The sequence below is a fragment of the Dioscorea cayenensis genome, chromosome 3, assembly GCF_009730915.1.
Source record: "Dioscorea cayenensis subsp. rotundata cultivar TDr96_F1 chromosome 3, TDr96_F1_v2_PseudoChromosome.rev07_lg8_w22 25.fasta, whole genome shotgun sequence".
NCBI classification, from domain to species: Eukaryota; Viridiplantae; Streptophyta; class Magnoliopsida; order Dioscoreales; family Dioscoreaceae; genus Dioscorea; species Dioscorea cayenensis.
Window position 1 is genome coordinate 13135878 of NC_052473.1, and position 13511 is coordinate 13149388.

General features: G+C 34.7%; 1 protein-coding gene across 3 annotated transcripts; it reads right to left on the reverse strand.

Moving 5' to 3' along the window:
- Window positions 1-2014: 2014 nt before the first annotated feature.
- LOC120257473 (probable E3 ubiquitin-protein ligase HIP1) lies at window positions 2015-13243 on the reverse strand. Of its 3 annotated transcripts, XM_039264936.1 has the most exons (8): window positions 12963-13243; window positions 11936-12389; window positions 10498-10567; window positions 8540-10384; window positions 5861-5911; window positions 2585-2686; window positions 2362-2502; window positions 2015-2291 (listed from the first exon to the last, which is right to left on the reverse strand). In XM_039264936.1, exons 4-8 carry the CDS (start codon window positions 10232-10234, stop codon window positions 2160-2162), a joined length of 2121 nt encoding a protein of 706 aa, XP_039120870.1. In that variant the 5' UTR covers window positions 10235-10384; window positions 10498-10567; window positions 11936-12389; window positions 12963-13243; the 3' UTR covers window positions 2015-2159. The 3 variants fall into 3 exon arrangements, with proteins under 3 accessions (XP_039120870.1, XP_039120863.1, XP_039120876.1); XM_039264929.1 differs by lacking the exon at window positions 11936-12389; XM_039264942.1 differs by lacking the exons at window positions 10498-10567; window positions 11936-12389.
- Window positions 13244-13511: the final 268 nt, after the last annotated feature.

The window sequence follows — 13511 nt, forward strand, 5'->3', positions numbered from 1 at the left end:
AAGAGCTTGTATGATCAAAAAGATTACTAACGATCTTTGGTTGTTTCTTTAGACTTCAAAACATTTCTTAATATGCAAAAAGGGAAAAAAGTTAAGCAAATTATTTTGGATGAAATTTTTGGAGGAATTGTTTGATAGTGGTGAAGGCAATGGGCCCATTGATTCGCTTGTTGCAGAATTGTGCTTCTAATGAGAAGCAAGCAATAGGTTATGTGTATGATGGGATGTATAGGGCTCGTAAAGGTATTAAGGAATTGTTTAAAGAAAGAAACACTTGTACAAGCCTTATACTTCCATTTTCAAGTAGCGGTGGAGTAGGACATAATGTACATGGATTCATGTCTTGGCAAACTAGTTGAATCCTGCATTTTAGTTTGATGAGCATGATTTGTGCCAAAAATTGGAGGTTCAACAAGGCATACTTGATGTGATTGAGTGGCAAACATTATTTAAACCAAGTAAATTAATAGAAGAGATGAAAGCACTTAGGGAGATACAAAAGACTTTTGCCTTTCCATTTGCTTTAAACACTAGCAAGACTACTACCCTAGTAAGAATGAAATTACTTTATTTTAAATTTTATGATAATAATTAATTCTTACAATTATATGATTTTTCAATATATCAGCATAGTCTTGTTATGTAATTTCACAGATGAATGGTGGAAATTCTTTGGTTATGATGTTCCTCATTTGCAAAAGTTCGCAATTAGAATTCTTGGTCAAACTGCTTCTTCTTCTGGGTGTGAATATAATTGGAGTGCATTTGAACATATACATACCAAGAAAAAAAATACATTGGAGCGCCAAACAATAACTTGGTTTATATTCACTACAACTTATGTTTGCAACATATGTAATATTCTATATATGACATCAATTTAACTTTCTTTTTTTCCTTAGGCCGGCTTCAAAATATAGATTTTATGATCCAATTGATTGTATATTGATAAAATTGAATTTTGGGTAGTAGAAGATGAACCAGAAGGAGACCTTGCCTATAATAGATTGGAATCTATAGTAGAGGAGCAACAAAGAATGGGTGAAGAATCAATGGGTGAAGAATCAACAACCTTGTCTAGAGTTTAATTTTATTAATTTTTTTGAACTATTATTTTCTCCATGGTTAATGTTGTTGATGCTTAATTTTTATATGTTTGTTTAGGTGGTAATGAAGATGATATGGTCGCTATTGATGATGATGATAATGCAATGGTTGGTGTCGAACAAATGACTAGCAATAATTTGGATGAAGACGATATACATCCTCCAAAAAATTAAATTAAAATGCTTTTGTTATGTCTTGTTATGTCGTTGTTGACTTGATAGTCTTTTACTTTGTTGATTCTCAAAAAATTTGGCTTGTGTTTTTGTTATGTATTATGTTGTTTATGTTTTTGTTGTTTGTCAAAACATTTATCAGAAGATGTTTTGTTATGTTTTATTGTTTCTCAAAACATTTATCAAGTGTATTTTTGTTATATTGTTATGAAACACCTTCTCCAATATCGTTTTTGTTGCAAAATTTCTATAATAACAATCAGTTTATTTTGTTGCAAAATTTCTATATTGCCTTTTCATTAGTAAACAAATATATACTCATTGATTATGATCTCATCCTTGAAAAACTAAAATTCAAACAACCCTATTATTTTTATGTTATTATATATATATATATATGACATCATCTAGTCCGCTCAACTAATCTATGACTCAAATATGAGACTTGGTTCCTCGCTAATCCGGTTTTTAAAAACATTGTACCCAGGAGTTCAGAAGAAAGAGTGTTGGAAATAAACCAAAAGATAAAATTTGAAGTTAATGAATGATTTATCAATTTTTTTTAATAATTATTCCAGTACCAAACAAGGCCGGGCTTAGTTCCTAATTGACACAGACCATTATTCCTACAAAGGTCCACCAACCCCAAAACATTGATTTGTGCACATTTCTTAATACTATTTAAATAATAATAATAATAATAATAATAATAATAATATAATAATAATAATAATAGGCATAAACTTGCAATAAGTCAAGAATATTATTGACCAGAGTCATGGACATATATATAATAAAAAGATAAGTGCAAAATGTTCACTCAACAAGGATCACCCTCCCATTCAGATTGAGATTAGCAGGGCATAAACCTTCCCCATTTCATGTAACCAGGCCAGTTGTTTTACAAATGGGACACAAGTTCTTGTGCGTTAGCCATTGCTTGATGCAAGCTGCATGGAAATCATGCCCACATTCTAGTGCCCCAATATCTTCTCCTTCAACATACTCTTCCTGCAGAAATTAGGTAAAAAAGATTACGTCAAACTCAAGAAAAGAAGCCAAATCGTTTAAGATGCTCTACCTGACACACACAACATGGTTCCATTTCATTCGATGATTCCGTTAAAGGTATGTATACTCGTTGCTTGAGGCACTCTGAAATTTTCTCCTCACCAAGTCCGGTGCTTACGTTTCCTATTCGTTCTTCTAATGCCAATAACTCCTGAGAAAATGATGATGATTTTGCTCAAATGGGATGAACAATTTGGTACAACAGTCTTCTGAATATGTTAAAAATGTTTTACCTCATATGACATATTATCCACATCAAGTCGCATGTCTCTATGTCGGTCGTGCAGGTCAGCACCACCACCAATGAACGCTGACTGGTCAAGTACAAAAACGTCCTAGAAGATGTACCATGATTACAAGTTAAGCCCAGATACATGTGAAAAGAGACATTATAACTCTGAGATATTGATCAGCGTGAGCACAATCAACAGGAAAACAGTGCTAAGATGATGACAAGGGATGGGGATGAGTTGGAGAAAGTAATTTTATCACAAGTTTTAAGCAGATGAAATTAGTAAAAACAGAAATTGGCAATAAATGGGTTCAAAATATCCAGAACATGGGATTTTCATTTTGACATGTCTTAGATTGGTAGAACATCAGAACATGAGGTGAAATCTGCATAGGTTTTTATTCGCTCCGTGATTGAATAAAAAAAACACGCTTTATCATTTGTACTCCACAGAAAAGGGATGCTAATAAGATCAATAAGGACATCATGAAGTATGGGAAGAACCAAGCACATGATGCCACTGCCAACCCCTCCGGGGTGTCTTTGTTGGGCTTCTCATAGACAAAACAATAGAAATTCTGCCACAGCATTTTCTTGAGCTAAAAGGGGGAAGAAAAGAGAAAAAAGAGTACAGAAGAAAAAGGACCACACAACAGAGTAACTCCATGGCTTAGGTGAACATCCCTAGGAGCTTGTCACCAGCAAAGACCGAAAAGAGAACCTCATCGGTCTACCAATTATCAGACTCACATCCTATTCATATAATTAAAAAGTTATTCTAAACAAAGAAGTATGCTAACCTGTTCTGAACACCACAAGGTAGCATTCAGATTACCTGAACAAGCTAAAACACACCTACCAACTTTGAAAGTATCTAAGTATATACAATAGCTTTAGTTCTCAGTCTTTACAATGCAAAATCACAAAAAATCAAATTAAATGTACCCATATTTCTTTTAACATAAGACATTCAACCAAGCCAGATTGCAACATACTCAACTGGATCTTTTCTACATGAAGAGTCATTCAGATTGATAAAATTTATTAATTTGCAGAATACTTCAAGCCCATGTCTAAAAAACTCAACTTTAAACTCAGGTAAGGAAAATTCAATCTAAGAAAAAACCCAAAGCTATAGACTAAAATGTTTCTCTTTTTTTTTTAAATTGCTTTTTAGTACATTTTTTAATTTGGTTACTTTTTACTAAACAATTGCTTGGTTAGTAAAATGCAACCTGAACAGAACCTTAACCTGCATAAAAACAAAACAAACCCACACCCAAAATGCAGTCCCGTCTGATTCATCTATCTGGTTCAATTTAATTCTACACCCCAACAATGATTCAATCTATAAATCCATGTGTACATTGATGTCTAGTTCATGCACACTAAGCTAATCAATTTCTGACTTTTCATAACAGCCAATAATATAGCCCCATTTAGTTGAGCAGTTTAATTAATTTAACTCTGGTTCAATCAATTCTTAGCATTTTGCTGCTAACTGGCAACCAGTCTGATCTTTTTCTTTAGTGCTAAATTAGGCTAATAGCACTCTTAATGCAGCCACAATTGAGAAATTAGTTAACTAATTTCATCCATATAATACAGAAAATACAACCAAATGCAAATCGGTCGATGATTTATGCTTATTGTGATAATGAACAACTAATTTTGAATAATTCTTTTTTTAGTGAAGAGTCACTACTGCACATAGTACAATTAGAACTTTGTCACAGTATGCAGATAGAAACTTAGCAAGGGCGTATAAGCAATTTTGGATTCATAAGGACATATATGCATCCCTTTCATAGAGATCTTTCAATTTATTTATTTCAACTTTGTGAGCACAAGGGAGATTGAAAAGGTACAATTACAAGAGAGACAGTGGTGGGGAATTTAGTAGTGAGCTATAAGGCTGGGGTCTAATATAGATATATGTCCAACAATGAGGAACTAGCAACCAAATACCACCTGTTATGGAATAGTACAAGCAACCCTAATCTCCGTAAAGGGTAGATAAAAGGTCCTATAGTCACAAAACAGGCATATTAGCTCACTCCTTTATCTTTTTCAAATGGAACACAAGAATAATTTTATTCACCCAATTTCCCAATACATTCCTTCATCTTTTCTAATTTCCTCCTATCATTTCCCATTATTTACTATCAAAACGCAACTCCGTAACATGATTCTAATCTAATTACTTCCCCCTGGTTATACAGAGATAAGATTCATTGCTATTGTTTGAAAATAAACAACTATTCTTATTCAAATTTTAGAATGTTATCCACATGCTTATTCCATTTGCATTTCACTTAATAGGTTACTAGAAGATTATAATACTAATGAATAGCCTCCTCGAGAAAGAAGATTCACCAACAATGAGGCAGGAAGCTTATACCCACAGTTCTCAAAATAACAACCTTTTAAATATTGCACCATCCTTCCTTTCCCTGGCATCCTACATATGTGCCCTAGTTGCATTATTCTTTCCCACTCCTGCTCTTTAGGAAATGTTTCGAAGTCATTTTAATTCCTGTACTTTGGCATATTGTTCATTTTTGTCTTTGTATTTTGAAAATGTTCAATTGGTTTTAAAAGAACCCTTTTCTCTTCATTTTAATCCACATAGCTGGCTTATCATCCTGTGACATATGTTATATAATATTAAGTTTCATGATTATTTTATGTTGACATGGCAGATGGCATGGTCTTACCAATTAGAAAATAACGGCAAATCATTCTCCAGGTGGAGTAAAACAAGTCCATGTTACTTTTTTTTCCCATTGGGGAATTATAAGTCAGCGTTGCTTCAATGGCACCTTATGTCATATCATTATAAAAAATATATATATATATATATATATATGGTATAATCCGTGATTCCGTGTGGCATATGCCCCATGTTGGTCATCCCACATTATTAGCCATGCTAGCAAAGTGTGCCACGCCATTAAAATTATCATAAAAAAGCTAGAATGGGTGGCATGTCCGCAAAAAAAATTAAAATTAAATTAAATTAAAATTAAAATAGGCAAAAGTTCAAGGACAAGAATGAACAATACAATAAAATACATGGGCAAGAAATGGTGCATGTGACTAAATTTGAGAGGCAAAAGGCATACTAATTTGAGTTTGTCTAATATATTATTAGGCTAATCTCAAGACTAGGCCTTACTAGCAAGTTCTACCAACATCCCATTGCAAAATACATTTGCCACATCATTGGCAAAAAAACTTAACTGTATAGACAAATGAAAATGATGAAAAGGCTAACCTCAAATCGCAAATTCTCCCCCCTGCGCATTAGATCCAAGGCATTGCGAATCTATAAAAGGAAAAAGTTAACAGCATGCCACAATTAAAAATAGAAATGACCAAAAGATTTTTACTCAAACACGTCAATATAATACTTCCTCAGTGGACATTGTATACTGAGTAACAAATGTACAAAGGCTATGCATACAGATTCAGAAAACAGAAAAATGTATAGCATATCACTTAATGCATGAAGAAAAGTGTTTTCCTGGATGAATGGCAAGAGACGCAAAATTTTCAATTGCCATGAATCAATGATTATCATTGTGAAGCCAATGAGCATGTCGGAAAAATAGGGATATGATAGATGGTACATTTAAAAGTTCTCAATAAAAGTCCTAGAATCTCAACTTTTCTATGATATTGTGATTCTCCTTGATTTAAGGAGATAGAATAGTGAAATCAGGGAGTAATTAGGGCTACAACTTTTTCTATGTTTTATTCGCTAGTACACAAATTGTATCACAGAAGTCGAATGAAAAAGAAGAGCCCTCAGTTTCTATCAACAAAAAACCTAGGTGAATTACCAACAAGTGATACAGACCAAAACCACCTCTGCACCATGGGTCAATCAAGACAATAGTTCCAACGCAACCAGAGGAAACACAAACATAAAAAATCAGCAAACTGTGGATTTGGGACCATTGGTGGGAGGCGCTGCTACACATGGTAGTGGTGCAGATTTTTTTGGCTCGAATTCCTCCTTCCACTTAACAAGTATCAAATTGAATGGCCAAAATGATCTCAAGTGGGCCCAATCAATGAAACTGGCTATTGATGGCAGAGGAAAAATTGACCACTTAACAGGAGGAGTGGCAAAGCCAAATATTGGAGATCCGAAATGGCAACACGGAGTTCAGAAGACTCCCTAATTACAGCTTGGCATATAGCAAAATTCTAATCAAGTTGTTGGCCATACAATGTCAGTGGCATGGCTGATCACAACAAGAAAATTGTTAACGGAAAGAAATAGGAGCCTAGATGTTAAAAACTGATACAATAAACAATACCACACCCATATATGCTCCACTTTGCACTCTAAAAGTCCATACACCTAAAGCACAATCCAAAAAAGAGTTATTCACCAAAAAGTTTACACATTTATCCTTGGACATGACCACTTTTCAATTTTAAGCTAAATAACAAATATGCATTCATCAACCGAAACCAACTCATGCCACATACTAACATATAAATTGAGGTACCTCTGATTCAAATGCCACTATAGCACCATCTTGCATCAATTTAATAATTAAAAACTCTTAGTAGTTCTAGTTTTCAATATACTATTGAAAATAATTAATTTGAAGAGCAAAGGGAAAAAGACAACACAGGTTGAAGCAACAAGAGTGAAAGAATAATTTTTAAGTCCATATCAAACTTTGGTTAAGTTAGACGCGATGGATAAACAAGAGACACATGGCAAAAAAGGGTGCCATTTTCCCTTAAGCGAATGAAGAAGTCACTGAAAAGCTTGAGGCACCTTTCCAGAGTAGACAGTTGCATGAGCCATCACTAGTAAACATGAAATGTCCATCCTATTGCTACAAGATCTACAGCAGGGATAAGGGTTGAAAGGCCCATCTTTTGTAAACGTGAAAAGCTTGAGGCAACTTTTCAAAGTAGTGTATAGCTTCCCTTTGGAGAAGCACCACTTAGCCAGTTTATCATAGCAGTGGTCTCTGATTGTATGTCCATTCAGGTTTAATAAGACAAATGCAGAGCGAAGGAGAGACTTAGCCTACAATCATGGCCCACACATGACATCAATAAGTATTGTTCTTAATCATGCTTGGTGTTTGCTCTGTTCACCAATACTCTCATTGGTTTAGAACCACAATGATATTAGCTTTTCAATAATAAGCACAATTTTAAAACTCTAAAAGATCATTTATAAATCATTTGTAAAATAGTGAGCCTTAAATACTGTGTAAACATCCAAGTTATTTGACAACTACATGTTACTATATTTTGACAACAAGATATTTCATAATCTCTAGCAAATCTTTAGTAAATGTGATGATAAATTGTAATTGTGCACAAAACAAACCAGTTGGCCCGGTATTATGGGATGTCAGCATTCTTAATTAGACGAAATGTTCTTCTCCTTTAAGTTATTGTCATCAGCTATATATGTGAGAGTACATCTCAATCTGGCTATGATCATATAAGATTGAGGACTAATGTAGAGCATCCATGCTCTTCTATGCCACGACAAATAATGAAAGGAAACTAGGAAGGGCAATGGGAGAACTTTGTTGCAGCACGATTTTTGGTAATAAAGTAAAAAAATATGAGTTTAGCAATCTACTTCACATATACTATGCCAAACCATGGAGTGAGACAATATTTAAAGCTGATTATTATAGTGTAATATGGATATAAAAAGAAAACAATCAAGCATCTCTCCATTTATTTGTATTAAAAAATATATATACTCTGTAGGATATACTGTTATAGGACTGACAAATGATCAATCAATCTAGAACTGCTTCTCGAGCTTAGCAATCAACAAGGAGCTCATCTCCTATAAGGATAACTGATTGATAGAGATCCTCCCAAGTAATTATTTCTGAAATAATGAGTGAACTGATGCAGGTATAAAGTACTTTAAACCTATTAATAGCATAGTTCATACCTCTGATAGCATTCTGTATCTGCTTTCTCTCACTGCTGCAAGATTTCTTATTGACAAGGGCGCACTAAGAACACCATCATTCTGCCTTTCCGCTAAAAAAGCTGACCTCAGCAATGATTGATGGCTACCATGAAAACCAACACCAGAATGATGGTTTGTTTCATGTGAGCTTACCAAATGACTAGAAGGATGCGCAGGTACAATATTACTTCGTTCTCCACGTACAGAACTGCCAAGGTGAGGAGGCCTACGCACTGCCTCCAATAGCTGTTGCTGACCATGGAGAATGTGCTGAGGCACCCAAGTTGCCCCAACTGGTGAATGAGTTCCTGAACTTGTGCCAGCTCTTGAAGCAGGCAAAGTATTTTGAGGAACATTAGAGCTTACATTACCTATATGCAGATGTGTTGGATCTTGTCCTGTCTGCCTGATATCATATGGGTAAGCAAGCAGAGAATGCCCTGAAATACTGTTTCCATGAATGCTTCTTGAGCGAACTTCCTCTCCTGAAGAATTCAATCGCTCCCCTGAATCACCAGTACTAGGTTGGCTGCCTACTCTTGAATTGGCATCTCCATTCCATTGGCTAGAGTGCACATCAGGGGTTAATCTATTTAGCATTGAGAGTTGATGCTGTGGTTGTGAACTTGAGCCAGAGACGGCTAGCCTAGAATCCACTGAGTGGTTCAATGGAACAGCATGAGAAGATGGTTGATGGGAGGACCAAACATTAGACTGTCTAATGGTAACACCAGTGGTCGGTATATTAGATGGGCAGATATCATGCTGATGTGTAGGGTTGAACCTCATTCGGAAATTTCTTACTGAGTTCTCCACCCGTCCTACAGAAATGGGATATCTCTCAGATACAGTACCTCGCACAATAGCACTGGACCTTTCAGTTGACTGAACTTCAGAAGGATTTGAACCAGCTGCTTCAGTAGAAGAACCAGAGATGTTTATAACAGTTGCCACATTATGAGGCGCAGAAACAGAATGCAGTGAACTGTTTTCATTGTGGAAGGGGAAACCTGCATTACCACTTGATGAAGCCTGACCTGAAACACCTTCAATGTTCTTTCTCTTGCAAGACAACCTTCGGCTATCTAATGAAGCTTCTGATCTGCTATCACTATCATCTAATACTATTCCTGGGCATCCAGAAGAACTTCCAGAGGGATTTGGTGTCCTGCTTGTGGATGGCAAATAAGCAGATTGCATTAAAACTGTATTGTAAGGAAGAGACCTTGGCTCTGTTTCTGAAGCTGGACTTGTCGTAGTGTTATGACGAACATCCATATCTGAACTTTGAGGAACATCGCCAGAGTTGGGATCTTGTAAAAATGAATCTGCATCAACTACATGATTGCTATTAAGATTTATATTTACTCTTTCCAAAGAGAGTGGGCCAGTGGCTTGAAAATCTCTTTCTTCCAACGCCGGACTTTCTTCATCAATGTTCATAGAAGATGGCCACATATGTTCCTGTTTGGGTCCATCACAGTGACAATAGTTAACTGAGTGCCCACTAGAGCTAGGTTCACCAGAATGCCAGATGCTCAAGCTGGTAGAACCTTGAGTAGTCAGATTTTCATATGATGTATTTGCACTGTTTGAAGAAAATAAATAATCTGGAATATCCTGTGACTCCACTGGATTATGAAACACTGTATTACAGTAGGTTTGCTGATCCATGACAGAGTTAAATTCAAAGGCCTCAGGAAATCCTTTGTCTTTGCACTAGGACTATTGTTGTTCTCCCCTCTGATAGTATGGGAGTACTAAGGCATAATTAAAATTCATCCACATGCAATGCCTTCGCAAAGTGACCTGAACTTGCAGAACCTGTTGAAAAACTTCGAAACAAATTAAAAAAAAAAAAAAAATCCTAGTTGATTGATAATGTTTAGAAGATATAGACTGCCAAACAAAATAAGAAGGAAGAACCAGTTGATTACCTGGCATAAATAAAAAGTTAATCATATATGCAACAACTAAAATTGAAATCAGTTTGTTATGCACCAAAGCCTGCATTCAATGAGTAGCAATCTTTTAGAAAACTCCTAATCATCCGCAAACAAATAAGAAGAGATTAAACCAAGCAAAGAAAACTATGAAATATAAATAGAAAATTCACACAATTGGCATAAATGATAACTTTATAAACTTAAAAAGAGCTAGCTTTAAGTATTCTTTAAATTTAAATGCACTAGCATTATTTGCCATTATCCAACACACTATAGCACCTTCTGATGAATATTTCAAACCTAATAGATCTTGAAAGAAAGATTATCTAAACCTTACAAGAGTAAATGCTAAGGAGCTTCATATCCATTTGGCAAAGGTAAAAGTTCCTCACTAGCATGTCCTTAAACCTGGATAAGGTCACCATGGTCATGAAGAAAATAGCTAACAACAATAACCACCAAAAGAAACATATTCCTCTAAACTGCCACAGATAAATTATACACAGGCTATCACTTTATCCTCTTTCTTGTGCTTGAAAATTATTGGGAACTAGCAAATAGTTGTAGGAAATAAAGTGTGCAGGCTCCACACTATACAAATTACTGTGGTTGGCACGAATGCTAATATAGTGGGATTTCATATCATGACCAAAAAATAAAGAACCTAATCCACATGCCTAGATGACAACCCAATCCTAATTTTTCATTTTTGTCGTTCACAACCACAATGATGAAATTGTGAATAAAAACCTTTCTTGAGTCAACAATAAATCCCACTTTTGAAGATTAAAACAGATTAAAGGAAGTGTTTACACAGTAAAATTGTTGCAGAGCACCTAAAAGTTGACCTATTTTCCTACATGAAAAGTCCACTCCACTGGACTGGAAAGTGTGCTACATTATTAAGAAAAACTATTTACCCAGATAAGTCCCATATTGGCAAAAATTGCTCACAGAAGTAAATGAAAACTAATCTAAGCAGCTAAGTGGTTATAACTATTGCAAAGTTGAAGGGTATAGTATTCTTTTCACATATTGTGAGCTCTTGAGCAATCAACCACAATGTACCATATATAATCCACTTTCATGGAATAGTAGTTCATTGGCATTAAATGCTTGCACAGAAATTCTATCATATACAATATGCATAAATGATGTAAAATATACTGTTCATCAAGTTTTGCTTCTGAGGATAACAGCAAGCAAATGAAAACAAAATTTTCACCCAACCTAAGAAAAATGGAAAAGAGCATGCTAATTTAATGGAACAATGATGTAGGGAGAAAAAAAAACATGTTTTTTTGGAACAAATCTTGAGCTACCCTTAGGCATGTCTCCTTGTTTCCAACTAAACTTTGGTTGTGTAACAAGTTAAATTGTATAGAAATATTCTACTTGAATAGTGCTGATAAACATATATAACAGCTACCTTGTTTCAGGTACTCCGTAAACATGTATCCTCTAACATATTTATATGGTATTCTTGCCAACTTTGAACTTAAGCACATCCTGCATCTCTAAGTAATACTAATTAGAAGCCATTAAATTCCACATGATAATTTAGTACACAAAAATGTTAGATGTTCCCTTCACATGTGCACAACCTTGTCAAGCTTCATGAAGTTCCTTCCGCTACTTGACCATCACCACATTACCACAATATTGTTTGAGTTCTTGGTCATATTCAGACACTTAAAGAAAATTTTAGTGCAACTATTCCCACTTACCTCTGAAGCAACAATTCACAATACAATAAGAACCATAATAACTGGTTATTTCAATATATTCTGCTTTAGCATCAACTATATTGGTCACCACTGAATGAATCATCATGGAACTTGCTGGTTTAGCTGGTGTGCCAAACGCTATCTAATCATCAGAAACTAACCACCAAGATGACAACAGGAAAATTACAGAAATAAGAAACAAGCATCAAACAAGAAATTTTCAACCACAAAATAAAAAACAGCAGGACTTCCTACAAGCCCAGACATCAGAATGGCAATAAAATCAGTAACTAGAAATAGTAAGCATTTAAGAGGAACAGAAATAGCACATGTCAAAATGAAAGAAGTGGGGCTCCTCGGCGTGCAAAACAGAAAATATCAAAAAGCAGATCTAAAATATGCACAAAGAAAAGCTTAGTTTTTTTTTTCAAAAGATGAAATTACCACCAAGAAAAAACCCTGATTTTTGGAATTGGAAACAAATACCAAAGATGTAAGAAACAAAGGGAAGTCATCTACTAAACATCCAACCTCCAAAAAACACGATTCCAGTCCGCAAAAACCAACAATCAAACACCAAAAGAGAATCAAAACAAAAAGAGTACCCAGCAAAGCATCAGAAATCACCAAAAACCAACAAAACAAAAGATCAAGCAGCAGCAAGGAATTCACAAAATCAAATAACAACACATAAAATAGCAAAAAACCAAACAAAAAGGCAAAGCACACCTGAAACCAGAACAGCAACAGATCCAGATCCACCAATTCAAAAGATCATCAACAGTCCTCACTATCTATCCCCCAAAAAAATATATATATAAATAAATTAAAAAACCCAACTTTCCCCCAACCCCACGGGGATATTAAAGGAACCAAAAGGATCAAAACATTGAGAGCGATCGCAAGGAAGAGATCGCCCGGAGAATGAATAGATTAGATGGGAAATTGGGGAAGATAAAGATAATGAGAAAGCGAAGGGGAAAAGGAGGAAAAGGAGGGCGTTTTGAACGTTAATTCTTAATTCTCTGGTAATACGGAAGGGTAGTAAAGACATGTGTAATAATAATAATTATTATTATTATTATTATTTTTATTAGCGAAAATGAATTATAAAAACATCTAAGGCAACATCATATATAAAATAATATAATTAAATAACTCTTACCAAAAAAACTATTTTATAATTTGGATTTCAAAAGTTTTATGGACATTTATTACATAAATAATTAGGTGTAATTAATATTTTTAAATTATTAATATTATAAGTAATATAAATAA